Source organism: Pinus tabuliformis, chromosome 9 (assembly GCF_031772625.1).
Source record: "Pinus tabuliformis cultivar Carrire ecotype Pingquan chromosome 9, CPIR1, whole genome shotgun sequence".
Lineage (NCBI taxonomy): Eukaryota > Viridiplantae > Streptophyta > Pinopsida > Pinales > Pinaceae > Pinus > Pinus tabuliformis.
In genome coordinates this window covers 1,717,665,021-1,717,683,089 of record NC_142307.1, presented here as the reverse complement: position 1 = coordinate 1,717,683,089, position 18,069 = coordinate 1,717,665,021, and the positions used below count along the sequence as shown (strand labels likewise).

At 36.9% G+C, this 18,069-nt stretch overlaps 1 protein-coding gene across 1 annotated transcript in view; it reads right to left on the bottom strand.

Annotated features, from left to right (window-relative positions):
* The window catches only part of LOC149155569 (cycloartenol-C-24-methyltransferase-like), a 173,924-nt gene that overhangs the window by 97,249 nt on the left and 58,606 nt on the right, over positions 1 to 18,069 (bottom strand). The window contains exons 5-7 of the mRNA XM_089440675.1: positions 17,979 to 18,063; positions 17,828 to 17,883; positions 6,832 to 6,886 (exon numbers count right to left, since the gene is read on the bottom strand). Of these exons, the coding sequence (XP_089296801.1) occupies positions 6,832 to 6,886; positions 17,828 to 17,883; positions 17,979 to 18,063 (196 nt within the window). The remainder of the gene's footprint in view (positions 1 to 6,831; positions 6,887 to 17,827; positions 17,884 to 17,978; positions 18,064 to 18,069) is intronic.

Below are 18,069 nucleotides of genomic sequence, written 5' to 3'. Positions count from 1 at the left end.
CAGGCGGGAAGCTCAGAAGCGAAGGCAGAAAACTTCGTCGTTCAGAGGGCGCAACAAGCCGAATTTTTTTGGTGCTATGTAGAGCCTAGCTAGGCAAATCGAATTGTTGGGCACTGGTTCGATTTTCAACTACATGGTGGCAGATAATTCGATTTGCCCGGAATAGTGATTCCAACAAGCAGAGGGAGCATCAATAGCTTGTATTTTTGCAGAGCAGATTTCTTATCTAGGCACAGAGGTTTTTGTAGCAGTTTGCTAGAGAAGAATTCTTGTCGAGTGGAAGAGAAAGTGTGCATACAGAGGGAGATTTCTCTCAGAGAGTTTGTAGCTTTAAAAATCCAATATTTCCGGTTGTAGAGGCAGAACTAGAAAGCAGGACTGCACATTCCAGAAGGGAGTGGGAGTAGCAGAAGCAGGACCGCGGGAAAGAGAGGAAATGTATGTCTGTATTCTCCAGATATTTGAGTTTTGCAGATTTTGCGTTGTCCAAAGATAGATGTACAAGATTTCCAAAGCAATTCGTGCGAGTTAACCAAAATGCAGACCTGGGTGGCAGATCAACTTCCAATTGCCAAAGATAGGTGCCAGAGGAAGTATGAGTTATCCAGTGCAAGTTACAAGCGAGGGGTCCCAACCAGGGTGTTTCCAAGTGTTGTGCTTAATTATCATTTCAAGCATCAACATAAATGGCGACCATACTCGAGAATGAAAGTTCCTAGCCTTGTGAAAGCTTATTCTTTGGTGTATGTCCAACTCTACACAAAGATCCCAAAGACTTCGAGGTTAATCTCCTGAGTTCAAATCTCTCTTCGAAAGCAAATAAAGAAGAAGGCTTCAAGACCATTTGTAAAAGAGAGCTTTCCACTAGGCTTGAAAGAAGATAGTAGCAACAGCAATATGAGTAGATCATATTTTGCGATGTTTGCTGTTATACCTCCATGAGAGAGGTGGGGCGATCTAGAGCTACAGTCCCAAAGCAGTGCAGTCATGGGTAGGGTCCATTGAGGTGTCCTCCTCATGGATCATTACCTTGCTACAAGGGCCCACAGTACTCAGTGGTAGGATGGATCAAAGTCAGTGTAGTCAGATTCCAGAGTGATAGTTGCAGACTAGCAGCAGTCAGGTGCTGAGGAACGTAGTGCAATGTTGGCGACAGTGCAGAGTCAGCAGCAGCGCAGATTCTTCAGTGGACAGTGCAGTAGCTAGTAGCAGTCAGGACTCGGGAGACAAATGCATCATATTGAACACAGTTGATTCATTGTTTAGGATGCTTCTCAGTTGCAGCAGCAACAATTGGAAGGGAGTTGCAGTGCAGATGCAGGGTTGGCAGCAGTATGGCAGTCTCAGCAACAGCATAGATGCAGCATCAGAGTTGCGCAATGGTTGGTGGGCAGTGGCCAAACATCAGCTGCATGACAGAGGGTGGTACAGAGACAGAGTGTTGTGGCAGAGTATTCAACACTAGAGAGAACCCCTTCCTCGCGCTAAGAGAGTGTTAGTTTTTGTAGCATCGAAGGTGTTCTAGTCTCGAAACTTTGTGGAGAGGCTAAAACACAATAGTTCTCCATAACCTAGAAATTGTTTCTAGAAATTTCTCCTAGAAGTGTCTAAATTAGATTATTAGCCACTTTTTAATTATTTCCTAAGTCTAAACTTAGGAAAAGCAAAATTAATTGAGATAAGGTGTGAATCATCTAGAAACTCACACAAGTCCACAAGGAATTAATCTGGGCCCTTGATTAAGTTTTAATCTTGGTTGTTGGAGGTCCAACAGAGGATCATAAGAAGAAGTTGATGGGTAGATGGAGAGCACACTTGTGAGAACCATAGAGAGTTCGATTTTCGAGAGAGTCAATAGTACGGGAAGAGTTAGAGCTTCAATAGGGAAGCAAAGACAGAGAAGGGCAAGGATAGTGAAGCTGGGGGAAGATTTTTCTAGATCCGTTGAGTACAACATTGCAAAGAGGTCGAAATTTCTCCAGGGGTTGCATAAAGGCAGCACAGAAGCTTCAGAGGTCAATTCGATTTTGCTGGGGTGAAGCTTGTTTTTAGTTCCAAAGGCCAAAAAGCATTTCCAGTGTGCCATAGAGACAGTTTCCCAGCCAGCAGCAGGCATGGTCGCCTGATTTGCAGAAGTTACGAGCTAGAGCGCTTGAGCAACTACGAAAAGGTGACACAAAGGTGACATAGGGTCTGTGCAGAGCTAGGTGGACGACTTGCTTTTCAATGGCAGTCAAGTGCCAGGATTGCTCAAAGTGGGTAATTTCCCTCAAATTATTGTTGCCAGTATTTTCTCTGCAAGTATCCAGTGTTTGGCATCCAGATTGTACTCAAATAATTTCACTACTGCATAATAATAAAAACCCTCAGTTGTTGCATTGGTTTTCCTGCATTGGATTTTTCCAGGGACTTTTGTCCAAAAATAATTGTGTCAAATTTTATGTGTGCTAGAATATTTCTCAGTTTCCAGCGCTATTATTTTCAGCATTTTTATTTGTGGAGGTTACAGTGTGATATATTCAATATTTGTCATAGTAAATAAATTGTTAAATAAATTAGCAATTAGAAGAATAATTTCCAATTGTTGCAATAGGATTTCAGACCTGAAATTTTCACACGATTCAATGCTCTAAAATCTTGGTCCCATTCTCACTTTTCCCCTTACCCAGCCTCCAAGTGTGTTTAGTTGGTTGTAGCTCAAATTGTAAAATTTGAGCATCAACAGATGCTACCCAATCTCATATTTCTATTCGCAGTGGAGAACAGCATATCAGGAAATGCCATGGGAATCATGCTCACCCAATAAGGCAAGCGATACCTTTCAACTTAGGGATGTTCTCTAATGCAATCATCAAGTACCCAACGTATGGAAATAAGATATACAAAATTATGCAAGAAGTGAAGCACCTGTGTACATAGTTAACAAATTCCAAAACTTCAATAGGTTCAAGAGGGATAGGAGGTTCAGAAAAGTTCAGGATAGATAAAAAATTCAAAAAGTTCACAAATATGGAACAGTATAAAATTTGAAGTTTAAAAGTATACCTAAAGTTATGGACAATACTCAGGGGTGGCAGAAGCAGGAAGGTGGGGGGTATGCATCAGCATCACAATCAGTCTCCTCTGTTCATTCAGCTCCAGATTGTGATACGAGGCAAGGTACAGGGCATTAACGGTATGGCACTTGCTGATTTATTGCCATGATGGTTCAGGGTAGCAGATTGAAGAGATGGTGCGAAGTAGCTTGAGCGTGGCCGCATGACGTTGGGTATACATCATGTAGCCACATGACAAGTATTGCAGCACTCCACAGGATTTGGTAAACTCAATGGTTATGGAGCATTTTGTGGACTGTGATTCGTACCTCCTAATGATTCCTGACTAAAACCAGTGTGGGAGGATCAGGGTAATTTCTAATTCCAATTTGCGAATTCAATGGCTTCTCTCCTATAAATTTGGCTGTGGAGAGCAATTCCTTGTTCAGTTTCATCCCGGTAATAATTGATTCTCTCTGTGGTGGCGAGAGCACACAAGCGTGTGGTGTTGGGACCCCAGTCGATGTAGCAGACCTTGTTCTCTCTGCTGTTGGCTCGGTGGTTCCAGCATCTGTCTTTTCTATGGCTCAGGGATGACTGTTTTGATTTTATCGTTGTCAAATTTGGGTTTGGTTCTCTGATTTTTGCACACAGTAGTCAACTTGTCACTGTTAGTGGGAACTGTGTGCACCTGGGTGTGGCTGTTTTTCAGTGGAAGCAGTTTCAGAGTGTATTTTTCTGGTCAGTTTGGCTTCCTCTGTATTCCTATATTACTGCGGCTGGGGCATATTTTGGTCTTTTTAGGCACAGAATATTGGGTCCCTTTCCACCCATTCAGGTTCCAACTCTCTGGGTTATCGAGGAGGGCTGGCTATTAGTCTGGGTAGTACCAGTCATTACTGAGAGAGACTTTGATAGGGTTCTTAACTCACTTTCCAATTCCTCAGTCATGAAAGACTCTCCAGGTCGGTCAATCATAGCCAAATGGTGTCCAGTTTGACCACCACAATTGAACTTCTAATTGAACCTAGCACCATGTTTCAGAGACTTGATGATGAAACCAGTGCCCTTCAGCAGAAAGTACAAGATCTGCAAGCTTCTCTTGGACAATAAAAATCATCTCCATCCTCTGACAGTATTACAGTAGATTTCCCTCTGCCAGGTGTGCCCAACTTGAATCTTCAAGCAAAGAATGCACAATTGGGTGTTGTATCATGGGTTTTACCTCCCCATGAATAAATTGTATGGTCTTTCAAGTTTGTCTATTTTTGGGAGTTTCACTGGATAGAATATACTTTCCAGCATTATAATATAGACTCTAGAGGATAGGCATAGCTGGTATATTGGCTGAAAAGTTTTGAAAACCAATTTTTTTTGTATCTATTAGCTACATAGACAAGCATGGCCATATTGTTTTGATGTAACTGCCGTGTCTCAAATGCAGATTTTCATTAATGAAAATTATCATTCTGCTTTCAAATAAATAAATAAAGAAAAACACACACACACATATAGATAACTCAGAAATACTAATAATCACAGAAAATACATAAACATGTGATAAAAGAAACTATTAACTTGGCATTGATAAAATTGTTATCAACTAGTCCCTCAACAACCTATAACACAAATTCATAGACACAAACACATACATTCATGCACAAATTATATATATATATATATATATATACAATTTAACTCTCCAACTCAATTACTACAATGAAAATTATTATGAAGACCTCTAGGTAGTTGAGCTCTAAAAGCCAATCGTGTGTATCTTTGTAAGTACCCTTGAAAACTTTGGTACATGAGTTTCTATATTCACATGATATGAGATTCCTATCAATTGATTTTGTTATTGTCATTTTAAAATGAAATCCGATAAGAGAATCTACTGAGAATGAAAGCCCAGTCAACCTTATCAAATTCTTGACCAAGGTTGAGAAGAAATTTCAAACTAGAAATCCCTGTGATTTGTGTCTAGTGAGAAAAGTTACAATTTTGACAAGAATCTAGCACCTTCGGCACATATATATTCATCCTTGCTTGATCTCGTCTCAAGCAGCTTATAAATGGTTAAAGAGTAGTCTCAAAGGCATTCTTGGGAGTAAGTGGGAGTGTGGGACCTTAAAGGTGGCATGGGATGGATGTATGTTTTCGAGGGATCAAGGGAGGTTGGGGCTATCTGACATAAGAGTGCAAAGGGTGGTCATTGTTAGCAGATGGGTGGTGCACGTAGTCAAGGAGGAGGCTCCCTGGCAACTTTCACTTAAGCGCTGAATTCAACAAGCTCATCGAGTTTAGAGAATTAAGGGTCCTTTTTAGTGGCATGACATAATTGGGAACGGTCAAGCTTTCGTGATCTTAGATCCTGCTTCGCTTAACAAAGTTGTGGGTCCCGTCGCATGATGTGTTTGTGTTTTTTGTCTAGCACTTTAATGGACCTCGAGATGCCTGGGATTTTGCATCACAGCAGATTTGAACATTTTTGTTTCACAGTGGTCAAGTTGGCCTTTCAACAAAGTTTTTTTGGAAAAAGATTGGCAAGGAAACGGCTCCTTTTGTATAATCAGGAGTGCCAACAATGGCACACTTAGCATGCCCTTAACCGGGCCCAAAAGCCCACTGGTTCCAATAAAGATGTGTGAAGGACCTCTAATGCAAGATTCCATAATATTATCCTTTTCAAAATGCAGTTAGAGGTGTGGGGCTTGTTCTACAGGGATTGAAGATGGTCGAACAAGAAGCCCTTCTATATCTATGTGACCAAGGATTTGTATGATATGTTAAGGGCCAAGCCATACTTCTGACATTACTTCTCACTTGAACTACAAGCAAATAAGCCAAGTTTATGGGACATTGACAAGTCAAAAGAGCAATTAAGGTAAAATCATTCTATGTTCATGTTCTTTAAATTAGATCAAGAGATGAAAAATGGTCATTCAAAATGCAAAATAAAATATGTTCAACCATAATACAAAATAAAGGAAAACCTTTACACATCCTATTTAACTCTCCAACATACCCTACACCAGCCTAGATCCATCTTCATCCAGATTTATCAAGCACCAAGAGGAATCAAATTTCTTAATCTGTAATTTTTTTGTTATTTCATTCCATGTCATGTATTAATTTCTTTACATTAAAAAATGTACACATTAACAAATTTTATCCCGATCAGTGCTTGATAGAGTTGGGTTTAGGATGGATCTAGGCTGGTTTAATGTTTTATTAGATGTTATTTGTGTATGTATGTATGTATGTAATTTATTTTTTATTTAATTTAATTGTGTTATTTAAGATGGAACCAACTTTTCCAACTTGTATTTTTTTAGTTCTTTAATGTACCATTATGTTTGTCCATTCATATGTTCATTCGAAACAATTCTACCCCATATTAGGTTGAAAAGCACCTGGCTACTCTTAGTGCAAAGTTATACACTAAATGTAAATCACATCTCTAAAATTTCAAGAGAAATGCAATTTCAAGAACAATGACAAAAGGATTAGTAGCATAAACTTATTAAAAAAGAGTTCCATAACAAACAAATAAAAATTGTAACATAATTTACACGACAACAGTGCAAAGTTATACACTAAATGTAAATCACATCACTAAAATTTCAAGAGAAATGCAATTTCAAGAACAATGACAAAAGGATTGGTAGCATAAACTTATTAAAAAAGAGTTCCATAACAAACAAACAAAAATTGTAACATAATTTACACGACATCAGATTTTAAAACATTACACGACATTAGATTTTGAGACATCATTTGGAATCGAATAACTCACTTTTCCTCTTGATATCTGATATGCATTATTATTCAATCCTGTGATCGAAGTCTGACTACAAAGAAAATGAAACACCATAGAAAGGAAAGTTAGATGATACTTCAAAATGTTAGATATTTCACATGATAATAAGAAAAAAGAATTTAATGTAATTAAGCGTTATTGGAGAGTTATCTAACTACTAGGCTAAACTAAAAGCCAAATAACACTTGAACAAAAAAACATGACATTGCAATTACTTATAATGTATTCCCCAAGATCCAGCCCTAGAGGGGCAGCTCAATTAGTGATGGCAGTGATAATGAAGTTTTATGTACCAAGAGATCCCAGGTTCAAATCCCGTCAATTTATCTATGTCTCTAGAAGGGGAGTATGTAGCCACCTAGAGGTTATAATGGTAGCAGTTGGAAACAACCCCATGTCATGTGAGTACGAGATAGACTCAGTTGTTGATTCCTCTAGATGAATATCACAAGGTTCGGGTTCGAATTCGAGTTCGACAATGATAAAATTCGATTTGAATTTGAATTTCTCAATGAGGTTCGAATAAGGTTCATCATTAGGTTCGTGTGTGTGTGGGTCTGTAATAATTATATAATCTATTAACTAATACCTACACATATTTTAATACAATATATAATTATCCTAAATATATTTTTAATATATATTTATATATATATATATATATATATATATATATATTACTTTAAATCATATATAAAAAAAATTATAACATGTATAATTAATATATAATATTATAGTTAATATATAAGCTATGGCTAATGCTAATTCTAGCTGGAAAGGGTATACTCGTAAGGAGATAAAAGGCTAGGGCTCTGAGCGTTAAGCAAAGACTTAGTATCGCAACTCTCCGACTCATCCTGCATATTGTTGGCTTGCAAATCATTAGCCATAATGACCCCCTACGCCCCCCGCATTAGGTGAGGGATGTCTGCCATGATGACCACCATCGCAGAACTACAAACTGACCACCATCTGCCCATCTCCATTACAAACCGACCATTGTATGCCCATCACCATTACAATTTATTGTTGTTGTTGAGCGCTTCATTTCAACTCAAATGTGAACCCCAAGCATTCTTGAAGAGTGTGAGAAGACATAATCGAACTTAAACGAACCCAAACGAATTTCAAAGGATTTTTTGGTTTGCCAAATTCCGAACCCCATGGTTTGGATTCGGGGAACCTTGTGACATAGCTATAGATACAAAAAACAAAAACAAAAAAACAAAAAAATGCATTTCCAAAGAACCTAGAAGCTAGAGAATATGTATCCCTCCTTCCTAGTTAAAGAACAAGATTACCTAGATCAATCCTCTACAACATACTTTAAAAACTGATGGTTAATAATGAAAGATGATAGTTTCACCTCAAAGAGGCATATATTATCCAGTTAGTTATGCAATATGGCACATCACATTCATAATCTTATGAACAAATGGATATCGTCAAGCTTTTATCCATTTCTAAATTAGAAAAAGCACACTTGAATTCCTTAATATCACCTACCATTTTAGACTCAAAAAAATATAATAAAAATAATCACACCATTGAAATGGTAGCTATGGTCGGTCTTCATAAAATTATTTATTCTCATTGTATTCAACAAAATGAAAAAAATATTATTTTTATAATTTCAAGTGGCTCCACAAGTGTTTGGCTGGCTCTTTTAGATGATCAAGTCAACTTTCCTAGAAGATCACATGATAGCTAGTCGGTTTGCATTGAAACTCCCTCATTTGGATCACATGACAGCGAGTTGGCTTGCCTTGAAACTCATCACATGATGGTTAATAATGAAAGATGATAGTTTCACTCATTCGGATCAAATCAGTGTTTCTAGATTGGCAAGATAGTTTGCATAGGAACTCACCAATTTGGTTCATCTAATGACTATATAAACTTTAAAGAACTCAATTCGCTCTTCCTAATAGGCAATTCGATCACTCGATCATCTATCATTTGTTCATCTATTCGAGGTCTTCTAAGGAGTATTCAAGGCCATTGTGGAAGAGATCCGCAATCTGAAGCTGATGTTGAAGGTCTTGTTGCTCCTGCTGCCTACACCTACCTACAAGTTAGTGAGAAAAGCCTTCAACACCACAAGGTGTGGTTGGTGGCAGGGAACTCAGAGAAGGGGCTGTCACACTAAATCCCTTCTCTCCTCGTTTAAGCTATCTCCTAGGTTAGCTAAGGGGGCTGGTCCTTGAAGGAAAATTAAGTTAAAGATGTGAGTTTCTAGGCGAGTGTTATAGTGTTATGGATTACTCTTAGAGATTTATATGCAAATGTGATATGAGCAATATGACATCAAATAATTATGACAACCATCAACACATGAGCATTCAACTAGTGCCTTTAAATAAATTGTTCTAAAGAAATGAAATTGTATTTGTTTAAAATGAAGTGAAATGTTTTCAAATGGAAAGCCAAAGTAATCTTGAAAAGTGAAACAATAAACTGTTAGCACAAGATATTATAAATGCTTTTAAGATGAACAAGTTTACAAATCAAAGCATGGAAACTATCTTGCTCAAAAGGATACAATTAGAAATCTACTTGTGAGAATGAGATGATAAAAAAAAACTCAAATGTTAGACCAAGATGACAACATGCATTTAAGTTTGCAACAAAATAAGAGTACTTGAAAGTGAAATCAATGGCCATCAAAATGGCAATATGTAATTAAGCTTCAAGAGTAAACCAATTTCCAAGCACTAGAAAGTTAAACTAAAACTTGTTGCAAAATTAAGAGATTACAATGCTTGCATCCAAAGTGTTTCTTGACATAAGATTTGCATGTGACACTTTTAGCAATCAAGATAGCAAAAAATTTAAGAGCTTTGCAAGTAAAGTAAATGTAATGAAATAGTGTCCCTGGTTTATTTTATTAATTAGCGCTAAGGCAAAATTACAATTGAACTCTAGTCCTCAGACCTCATCCTCGCCCAAAGATTTGGACCTCACAATGAGGAGTCAATAGAGGTAGAGGGTCCCTAAAAAGTCTATTCAATTAACTTAAGGTGGAGGTAAGTTTTAGTGATGTTTGGGGCATGTAAATAAATTAACCAAACAATGAAAATTAACTTCAACTTGAAATGTACTTGCTTGACAATGAAATAGAATGTTACTTTATAGAGAAAATTTGTCCAAATACTTGATGCATGTAAGATGTGTTTAATGGTGAAGCATAAGTAAACTTGGAACTATGCTCAAGCCAAATAAGATCAAGCAAAAAGTGCTTGCATGCAAACAATCTGAACTTGTTATGGATTCAAAACATGTAGTAAATTAAATTAAAGTGCATGAAAAATGAGTGTGATACATGATGTGTTAACTTCTCAATTAAATGATATGCATGCAAAAAGAAGTAAACCAACAAAATCAAACCACCAAGCCTCTCCAAAAGGTGGAGAGATTAGGATACCAATGGGTAAAACCCACACTCCCAAAATCGGAAATTTTATTAGTTGTTACAAGAAGGAAAAGACAATGAAGTCTTCTCTGAACTCCAAGGAAAGTCTTAACAATTTGGCTTCAAACCATACACCTTTCCAAGCTGAAAATTTTTGTAGTTTGAGGCCCACAACGGCTCAACAAAATGCAGATTTTTTGAAAGAATAGGTGAGGATAAGCTTCCTATATGGCCACGGCCAAGAGAGAAAAAGAGATGACCAAAAGAACACGGCCTTGTCCAAGAAAACCTCAGCCTAAAGGTGGAAGTAGTTACTAAATTCGAGACCCAAGGTCCTGCATGCAAACTTGTAAGTAATTTTTTGATGATGAATCCCACAAGTCGCTGCAAAAGAACAAGTTAGAAATGGCTAAAACAACACAAAAAATATTAGCTCAGGAAAACTACCAAAATATGTTACAAAAATAATCTACAAGAGGCTAGGTCAAAAAGTATGAGCAAGCTCTCCTCTTTGACTAGCCATGACTTAGCTCTTTCAAATAGCCAGATATTGATACGTAAAAAATATAATTATTTTAAATTTGATATTTTGATGCAAGAAATAAGAGCTTTAAGAAACTTGAAAGAATCTCTGCAAGACAAAAATAAGATATAGATGGGACTTTGGAGTTCAACACATGAGGGTTTTCCATGACTATATTTCAATAATGGGTTGATTCCTCTGAGAATTTCCCCACGCTTGAAAAGCTTGACCACAAAATGATTCCTCTACAAACCTTCACCACAAATCATCCACATGAAAATAAATAAGTGCAATGGAAAGAGTTCCTAGAGATACATCTAACATCCACTAGAAGATTTTTTTTTCTTAAAGCAAATAAGTAATTCTTATGCTAATATGAGATAGTTGCATACTAACATAACTTGAAACAAGCATGAAAGAAACAATGACATGAGGAAATAAGTAGAAGCATAACAACAAGTCAAGAGTTTACAACATATTCAAGGAAGAACACCATCACGATTTACCCCAAAGACTATTGTATTATATTGCAAGTAGCGCATACAATTGTGCAGTGTCTCCTCAAGCACAATAGCTCATACTACATGATACAATATGAGAGCCCATAGCCTCATTATATAGAGAGTTGGGAGCAAATCAAGAGCAAGTCGAGTTCCAACTGAAGATGATAGAGACACCAAGGAAAATCGAATTCCTCATGTGGCACCCAAAGAAAATCGATTTCTCTATATAGCATAGTAAACATATCCATGAGTGAACCAAAGCAATGAGATAACTTCCGTCAAACCAAATCAAACTCGAACCAAGTGTTTCCACCTCAAATGATGATCCCAAAGATGCTCTGCACAAATCCCTAGGAACTGCGTGATCTCCTCCAAGTGAAACTCGTAATCCTCCATGTGAAGTGCTAAGTGTAGAAGCACTCGAGCTAACAGTGAGAGAAGGCCCCACGAAATCCTTAGTCTTTATATTCAATAGAATATTCCTTTAGTGCATGAGTTCCTCTAATAAATTCGATTTTCCACATGTGCAACTACGACTTTATCTCTAGGAAATTCGATTTTGCCAAATAATGGTGTATTTATGATGCAACGTGCTCAGTGATCTTCCACATGTCTGTTGACTCAACTCTTTGACTTAGGATAATTTCCAAGTCATTTCCACATCATTTTTTTACATGAAATAATTTATTTCTCTCTATTCTATTTAATTCTAATCTAATTAAATGCCACAATATCCACTAAACTTAGGAAATGTCGGTTTTGAGGGCCCAAAACACATTATTAACTCCTCAAAGTGTGTTATAGTAGAAAGTTGAGGGTGAGAGGTGTAATTTTTATTACTCATACCCCATACAACTTCTCTAGACTACACTTATTGCAATTTAAAATACAATTTCATTTGCAATTTTAGACCCACGGAAAACCTAAAAAATTAAAAAATGACTACCTAGACCTAACCAAATTCCACGAAATTTTTTGTGTGATCTAGTATATTAATATACATCAACTCTAGACACTAAAATGTGTTAGGGGCTCAACCTTCAAACCATCACCCCGGCTTTGGGGCAAAAAGTGAGTGAAGAAGCCCAAAAAATTATTTGTCTCTAAAAAAGAAGGGATAATTAACCAGATAAAAAAACACTTCAAGGTGTCCTCGTTTGTTGATCGAGTCTGAACATCCTAGGCCTGTTATAGACTCAAAACTCATCATTACTAGTATCACTTATTACAATTTCCCGCAGGGTGTGGAATCTAGGTATAAAAATAGACTTGACTTGTCATATTTGATGGTACAAGTGTCCTCTGCATCATTCTTGGGCATGGAGTCTTCATATAATCACAAGATGCCACTCCAGTGGTCACCAGGTCCGAAGTATACTCCTTGTCCGAATTTTGTAGCTCTGTGGAAGGTCCAAGATCTATATCCTTGTTCAAGTTTTGTTACCATCCAAGATCTGTTTCTAGGCCAAGCTCAAGGAGATTATACCGAGACTTGCAATTTTTTATCTACTTTTGTGGCATATATATATATATCCGAGTTTTGGTCAATTTAAGGCCAGTGATTAGGCCAAGATCTGAGATCCAAGATACTTCAGAACTAAGATTTGGTCCAGTTTTCTTGCATACTCAGTTCTGCATCCTATCTGAAGTCCAAGCCTCTAAAGGACGGGATCAGAGTTTGTTTCCATGGTATGCTTGTGATCTTTTCGATAGACATTGTCTTAGCACTTGTGGAAGCCATATTGTAGTCTTGATGTCTTGTTGAGGGATCTCTATAAGGAAAAGCTTGTTTGGGTTTTTCCCTTCATGGGGTTTTTCCCTGGTCTCTGACCTAAACTCTGGTGTCTCTTGTTATTGTACTATGTGATCTCCACTTTCTTGTCACTGTTATCTGTTGGATTTCTAAAGTTTAATTATTTGATGAAGAAAATGACTTAAAGACACTCAAATAAATTCAGAAATAATTATCAGCAGTACAAAAATATTGCCACTTGGTTCCTTAACATGGTATCAAAACAGGGTAAGGAAGAAAGTTGTCGATCACGTCTTGGAAGAAGCTCTTAGAAGAAATCCATGTTCATCCTCTAAGGCTAGTGAGGCTATGGCTTCTTCTTGTAAAGAAGGAAACAAGCTTACTAGAGCAACAAATTTTAAAGCTTGGAAAAAAGATGATTGTCTAGTTTATTGAGAAGAGTTTTCAGCGAAAATCACATCATAATTCATTTGTCGACGCGTTTCGAACCAACAAGTGTGGTTCATCGTCAGGACAAGTTGAAGAACCAGATCATGGCTACATGTTAAAAAGAGAGAGCAGATCATCCAATGGCTATATTTCACTGGGAAATGGCTATATTTCACTGGGTAACTGGACTGGACCAAGGGATAGGGGCAGGGAAAAATAATTAGTTAATTAATTCATAAATTAGTTTTGTTATATTTATTTCCATATTTGATTAAAAGAAATTGTTTGCATTTAACGACCATGAGTATAAATCAATAACTAATTAATAGACCTTTTTTATTATTAAAATTTAAAACTATATCAATTAAATAAAAACTTATATTATTAATATTATATCTAGTCTTAGAAGAACATAATGTCCTGCAATATGTCCAAGAAAAAGTTGTTCATCCTGACAATGATATTGGAAAGGCTAAACATCGAAAGCAAGAAGTCAAGGCCTAAAGAATTAATTTTGAGTCTCTCAAAGATTACCTGATCCCTTATGTTTCTGAATATAAAACTGCTAAGGAAGTATATGACAGCTAGTAAGTCTTTATGCATCTAATACTACTGGTCAAATGATTTCCCTAAGGAATCAATTTCATGACTTAAGGCCAGCAAAGGGAAAATTTGTGGCCACCTTCTTTATGAAGATAGCACACATAAGGGATGAGCTTCAAAGCATGGGAAGGAAGATCTCTGAATCTGAACTGGTGACTACTGCAATCAATGGCCTACCCAAACAATGGGATGCTTTTGCAACAGGAATTTGTTCTAGGAAGGAGAGACCAACATGGGTTGCTTGCATGGAAGAAGAAGCTAGACTCAAAGCCAAAGGAGACATTCAAGAAACTGATTCTTAGGCTTTTGTTGCCCGATCCAAGAAGTTCAACGGTAAGAGGAAATTTGGTTTTCAAAGGAAGAACTCAAACAAAAGGCCTGCTGCTCAAAGGAACAGAGATATGTCCAAGGCTCAATGCTATGGGTGTCATCAATATGGTCACTACAAAAACAATTGTCCTAATAAATCAAATGGCAAGAAAAGGAAGGGAGAGCATCAGGCTTCAATATCTGAAAAAGTGGAACCCTCCAAGAAAGTCAAAAATAAAGAAGAATGGGATTTCTTATATTAATAACAGCAAGACTAGGGATTGTAGTCATTTCTTGAGGTTGAGCCTGAAGGTACCAGGTTTGGTTTAATTTCATTTGATTTGATAAAATTGATAGAGTAGCTTTTAATGCTGGTAAAACTATTGGCATTCATACTTTACCTCTTCAAGCTCTTGTTCACCGAGACATTTCTTATGAATAAATATATAGGAAATAATGTAAATGATAATAATTAGTAGCGATTAGTCAATTAGTAATTAGGTTGAAGAGTCATGTCTAATGACACATGACTCTCCATGAAGAGGCACCTGCATAGTATATAAGCAGACCTCTCATTCTCATTTGTATCATTCTTATTCATACATTTTTAATATATATTTGTATCTTCAATGGATATCTTCATATTCCAAGTCTTCTGGAGTAATTAATCTGAAGAAGGAACTTTGTTCGCTTCAACATTAATCTCGGTGATCTTTGGCACTGTCATGTTTAACTTATTCCAAAATAGATCATAAAGATGTTTGCAATAATTGTGCCTTAGGAAAGACTATTAGACTTAATTCTTTCTCATGTTTGTAAAAGCTCTTGATAAGACATAATCCAATGTATTCTTGATTGGTTGTTCTGACTTTGATTTCTTGATTGAAGTTCTTTGCATGACAAAGTTGCAAGTTCAATTATGTTGTATAATGCCAAGTTTAATCTGTTTGTGATCTTATGGCATCTATACTTTAAAGAAGATCTAGGGATAGAGTTTAAAATTCTAGCTGATCATTGTAAATTCTATCTAACCAAGGACTGAAGAGAGTTTATGACTTGTGGTCCCAGCCCTAGAATGGATTGCTCTCACTGAAAACCCTAGCTCCTTAATGACGATGTTGACAAGGAATATTTTCTGATTGAATGCAATTAGACCAAGATTGAGAGGGAGCTGACATACTTTCAAAGAGATAAGCACTTTCTTATTACTATTGTTGTTTTATTTCAGTCTCTTGTACCTATATATCTATCTTGTTTGCATTTGTTCTTCCTTGGCCTCCTAATGAGGATTGCAGGTACTTGATGAAGATTGCCGAGACTGTGGTAATCAATGAAGGAACAGGATTGATGAAATTGGATTCAGAGGGAGCAGACAAGATCAGCTTGATTGAAGTATTGCTCTACTTATAAACTATAGAAGTCCATTGTGACTTCCAAAATGGACTGAAGTCTTTAAAGAATGGTGCTTATCCATAACTGCCGATGATGAAAGTTGAGCATCTCTATGTTAAGTGAAAGAGGGAGCTGACTAAAGAATCTTGGTTCTACCCAAGATTGAGAATATGAAACTCAAGGAACTCCTTGCAGAGACCTGGCTTTATATGATGAGGAACCTGAAGAAGCTCTGCTACTAAATTAGTCAACTCTATCTAACAAGGCCTAAAGTGAAGAAGTGAAGCTGATCCCAACCTCCATATCAAGGTTTTGAAGAATGAACTTGTAATTTTGCTTCTTTATATGGATGACCTTCTTCTGACAGGTTTTGAGAATCTGATTCTTGGCTGTTGAATTTGATCTTGGCATTATTATTTAAGACTTAAAATCTGACAGAAACCTGGTGAGGTTTCCCTTGTGTAAGGGAAGTAAATTATCAAGATCCTGCATAAAATTCGATGCAATCCCATAACACCTCTCATAAGGAAGCTGAGAATCTGACTCTCTAGTGCTTTGCAGATAACACCTTAAGTCAATTTCAGATAAATTCCAAGCAAGATTATTGGATCAGATATCTTTATGGTACTGTTGACTACTAACTGAAGTATGCTGCTAGTGATAAGGCTACAGGGATTCTCTGACTCTGATTGGGACGAAAGTACTGATGATGGAAAGAGTACTACCGGTAAATGCTTCTATCTGGGCTTTGCTATGGTTTCTTGGATGAACAAGAAACAGTCTTCTGTGACATTTAGTTCTACTGAGACAAAATATATGGCAACATGTACAGTGACTCAAGAAGAAATTTGGCTTCAATATTGCTTGACGATTTGTTTGGTTGTTGGTTGTTGGTTGTTGGATACCACAGTGATGTTCTGTGTTAAACAGAGCTCCATGAAGATGTCAGAGAAACAGTGTTTCGTAACAAAGTCAAAACATATTGGCACCAAGTATCACTACATTCATGACATGGTGCAGAAGGGAGCAATGAAGCTCCAGTATATCTCCACTAATGAACAGAGCTGATTTTCTGATAATGTCTCTCCCCCAAGGCAAGTTTGTTCAATTTAGAGATAAGCTAAGACATGTGGAGAATGCCTCTCTAGCTGAGAAGGAGCAGTGATCTTCTTAGATCATGATATTCTTCCTGTGTCACACTGACTTGTATAGGGTTGTAGTCCCTGTGTCAATGTGACCTGTATAGGAAGAATGGTTTGATGGATTAGAGTCTATACAACATCTTAGACAGACATTCTCCCTGTGTCATCTTAGACAGATATATCACTCATTAATTATTATTTAATAATATTTATATTTTTATGTTCATTAAATAGACCCATTTAAAGCATTAACACTTACTTAATTGGGTGAGGTATCAAATGGGAATATACCCATAACCTTTCAAAAGGAACTTCAGCTTAAAGAGTGCGGATCTGAGCCAAGATGACAGTGGGCCCATACCCTATGTGTGTCAGTCAGAGGAGATTGCCAAGATCTTAGCAACCCTGCTAGTTTAATCGATAATAGGTACATCTTCAGTAAAATCCCAGCCTCAAATGAGACATTTGTACAAGAATTTGCCATGCACTGGACCACATTAACCACAAAACTAGGCTTCTACCTACTCATGCACTGACCTTGCATCTTGCAATCTCCCTATTTTGTGGTCCCAATGAATATCTCAGAGTAGTTTGCCTTGTTTTGTACCCTTCTTGTCATACAGATATAGAATTATTATTTGACACAGGAGATAAAGATAGACATCAATGTGAAACGGAATTACTATTAGAACTAAAAATTCTTCAAACTTGGTGATTCTAATCCAATTTTAAACAATTCCAAATTCTTCCAAACCATGCATATCATATCCAGATGCTATGACATACAGATTCAGATTTTTCCCATATATATCAAATAAATTGATGAACACAAATTATCCAACTAGAACAAAGCCTATAATAAAGTGAATCCCAATTAGTCTCCATATTTTTATTGAAAGTATTTACCTGAACCTAGCAATTTCTCTCAGTGGACCTCCAATCCCACATCCAACGTCCAATACCTGCAGTTTCATTAGAGAAACTGTAAATACCAACTGATAAAAAAAATTCTAAAAGTTGCAGATGCTCATAACAAGAAATGAATAATGAAAACAACCTTCATTGCAGGCTTTAAACAAAGCTGAAGAGCAAGAAAATGTTCATGGCGCTTTATACTTTCTCGGAGGGTCTCCCCTTTCCATCTGTAC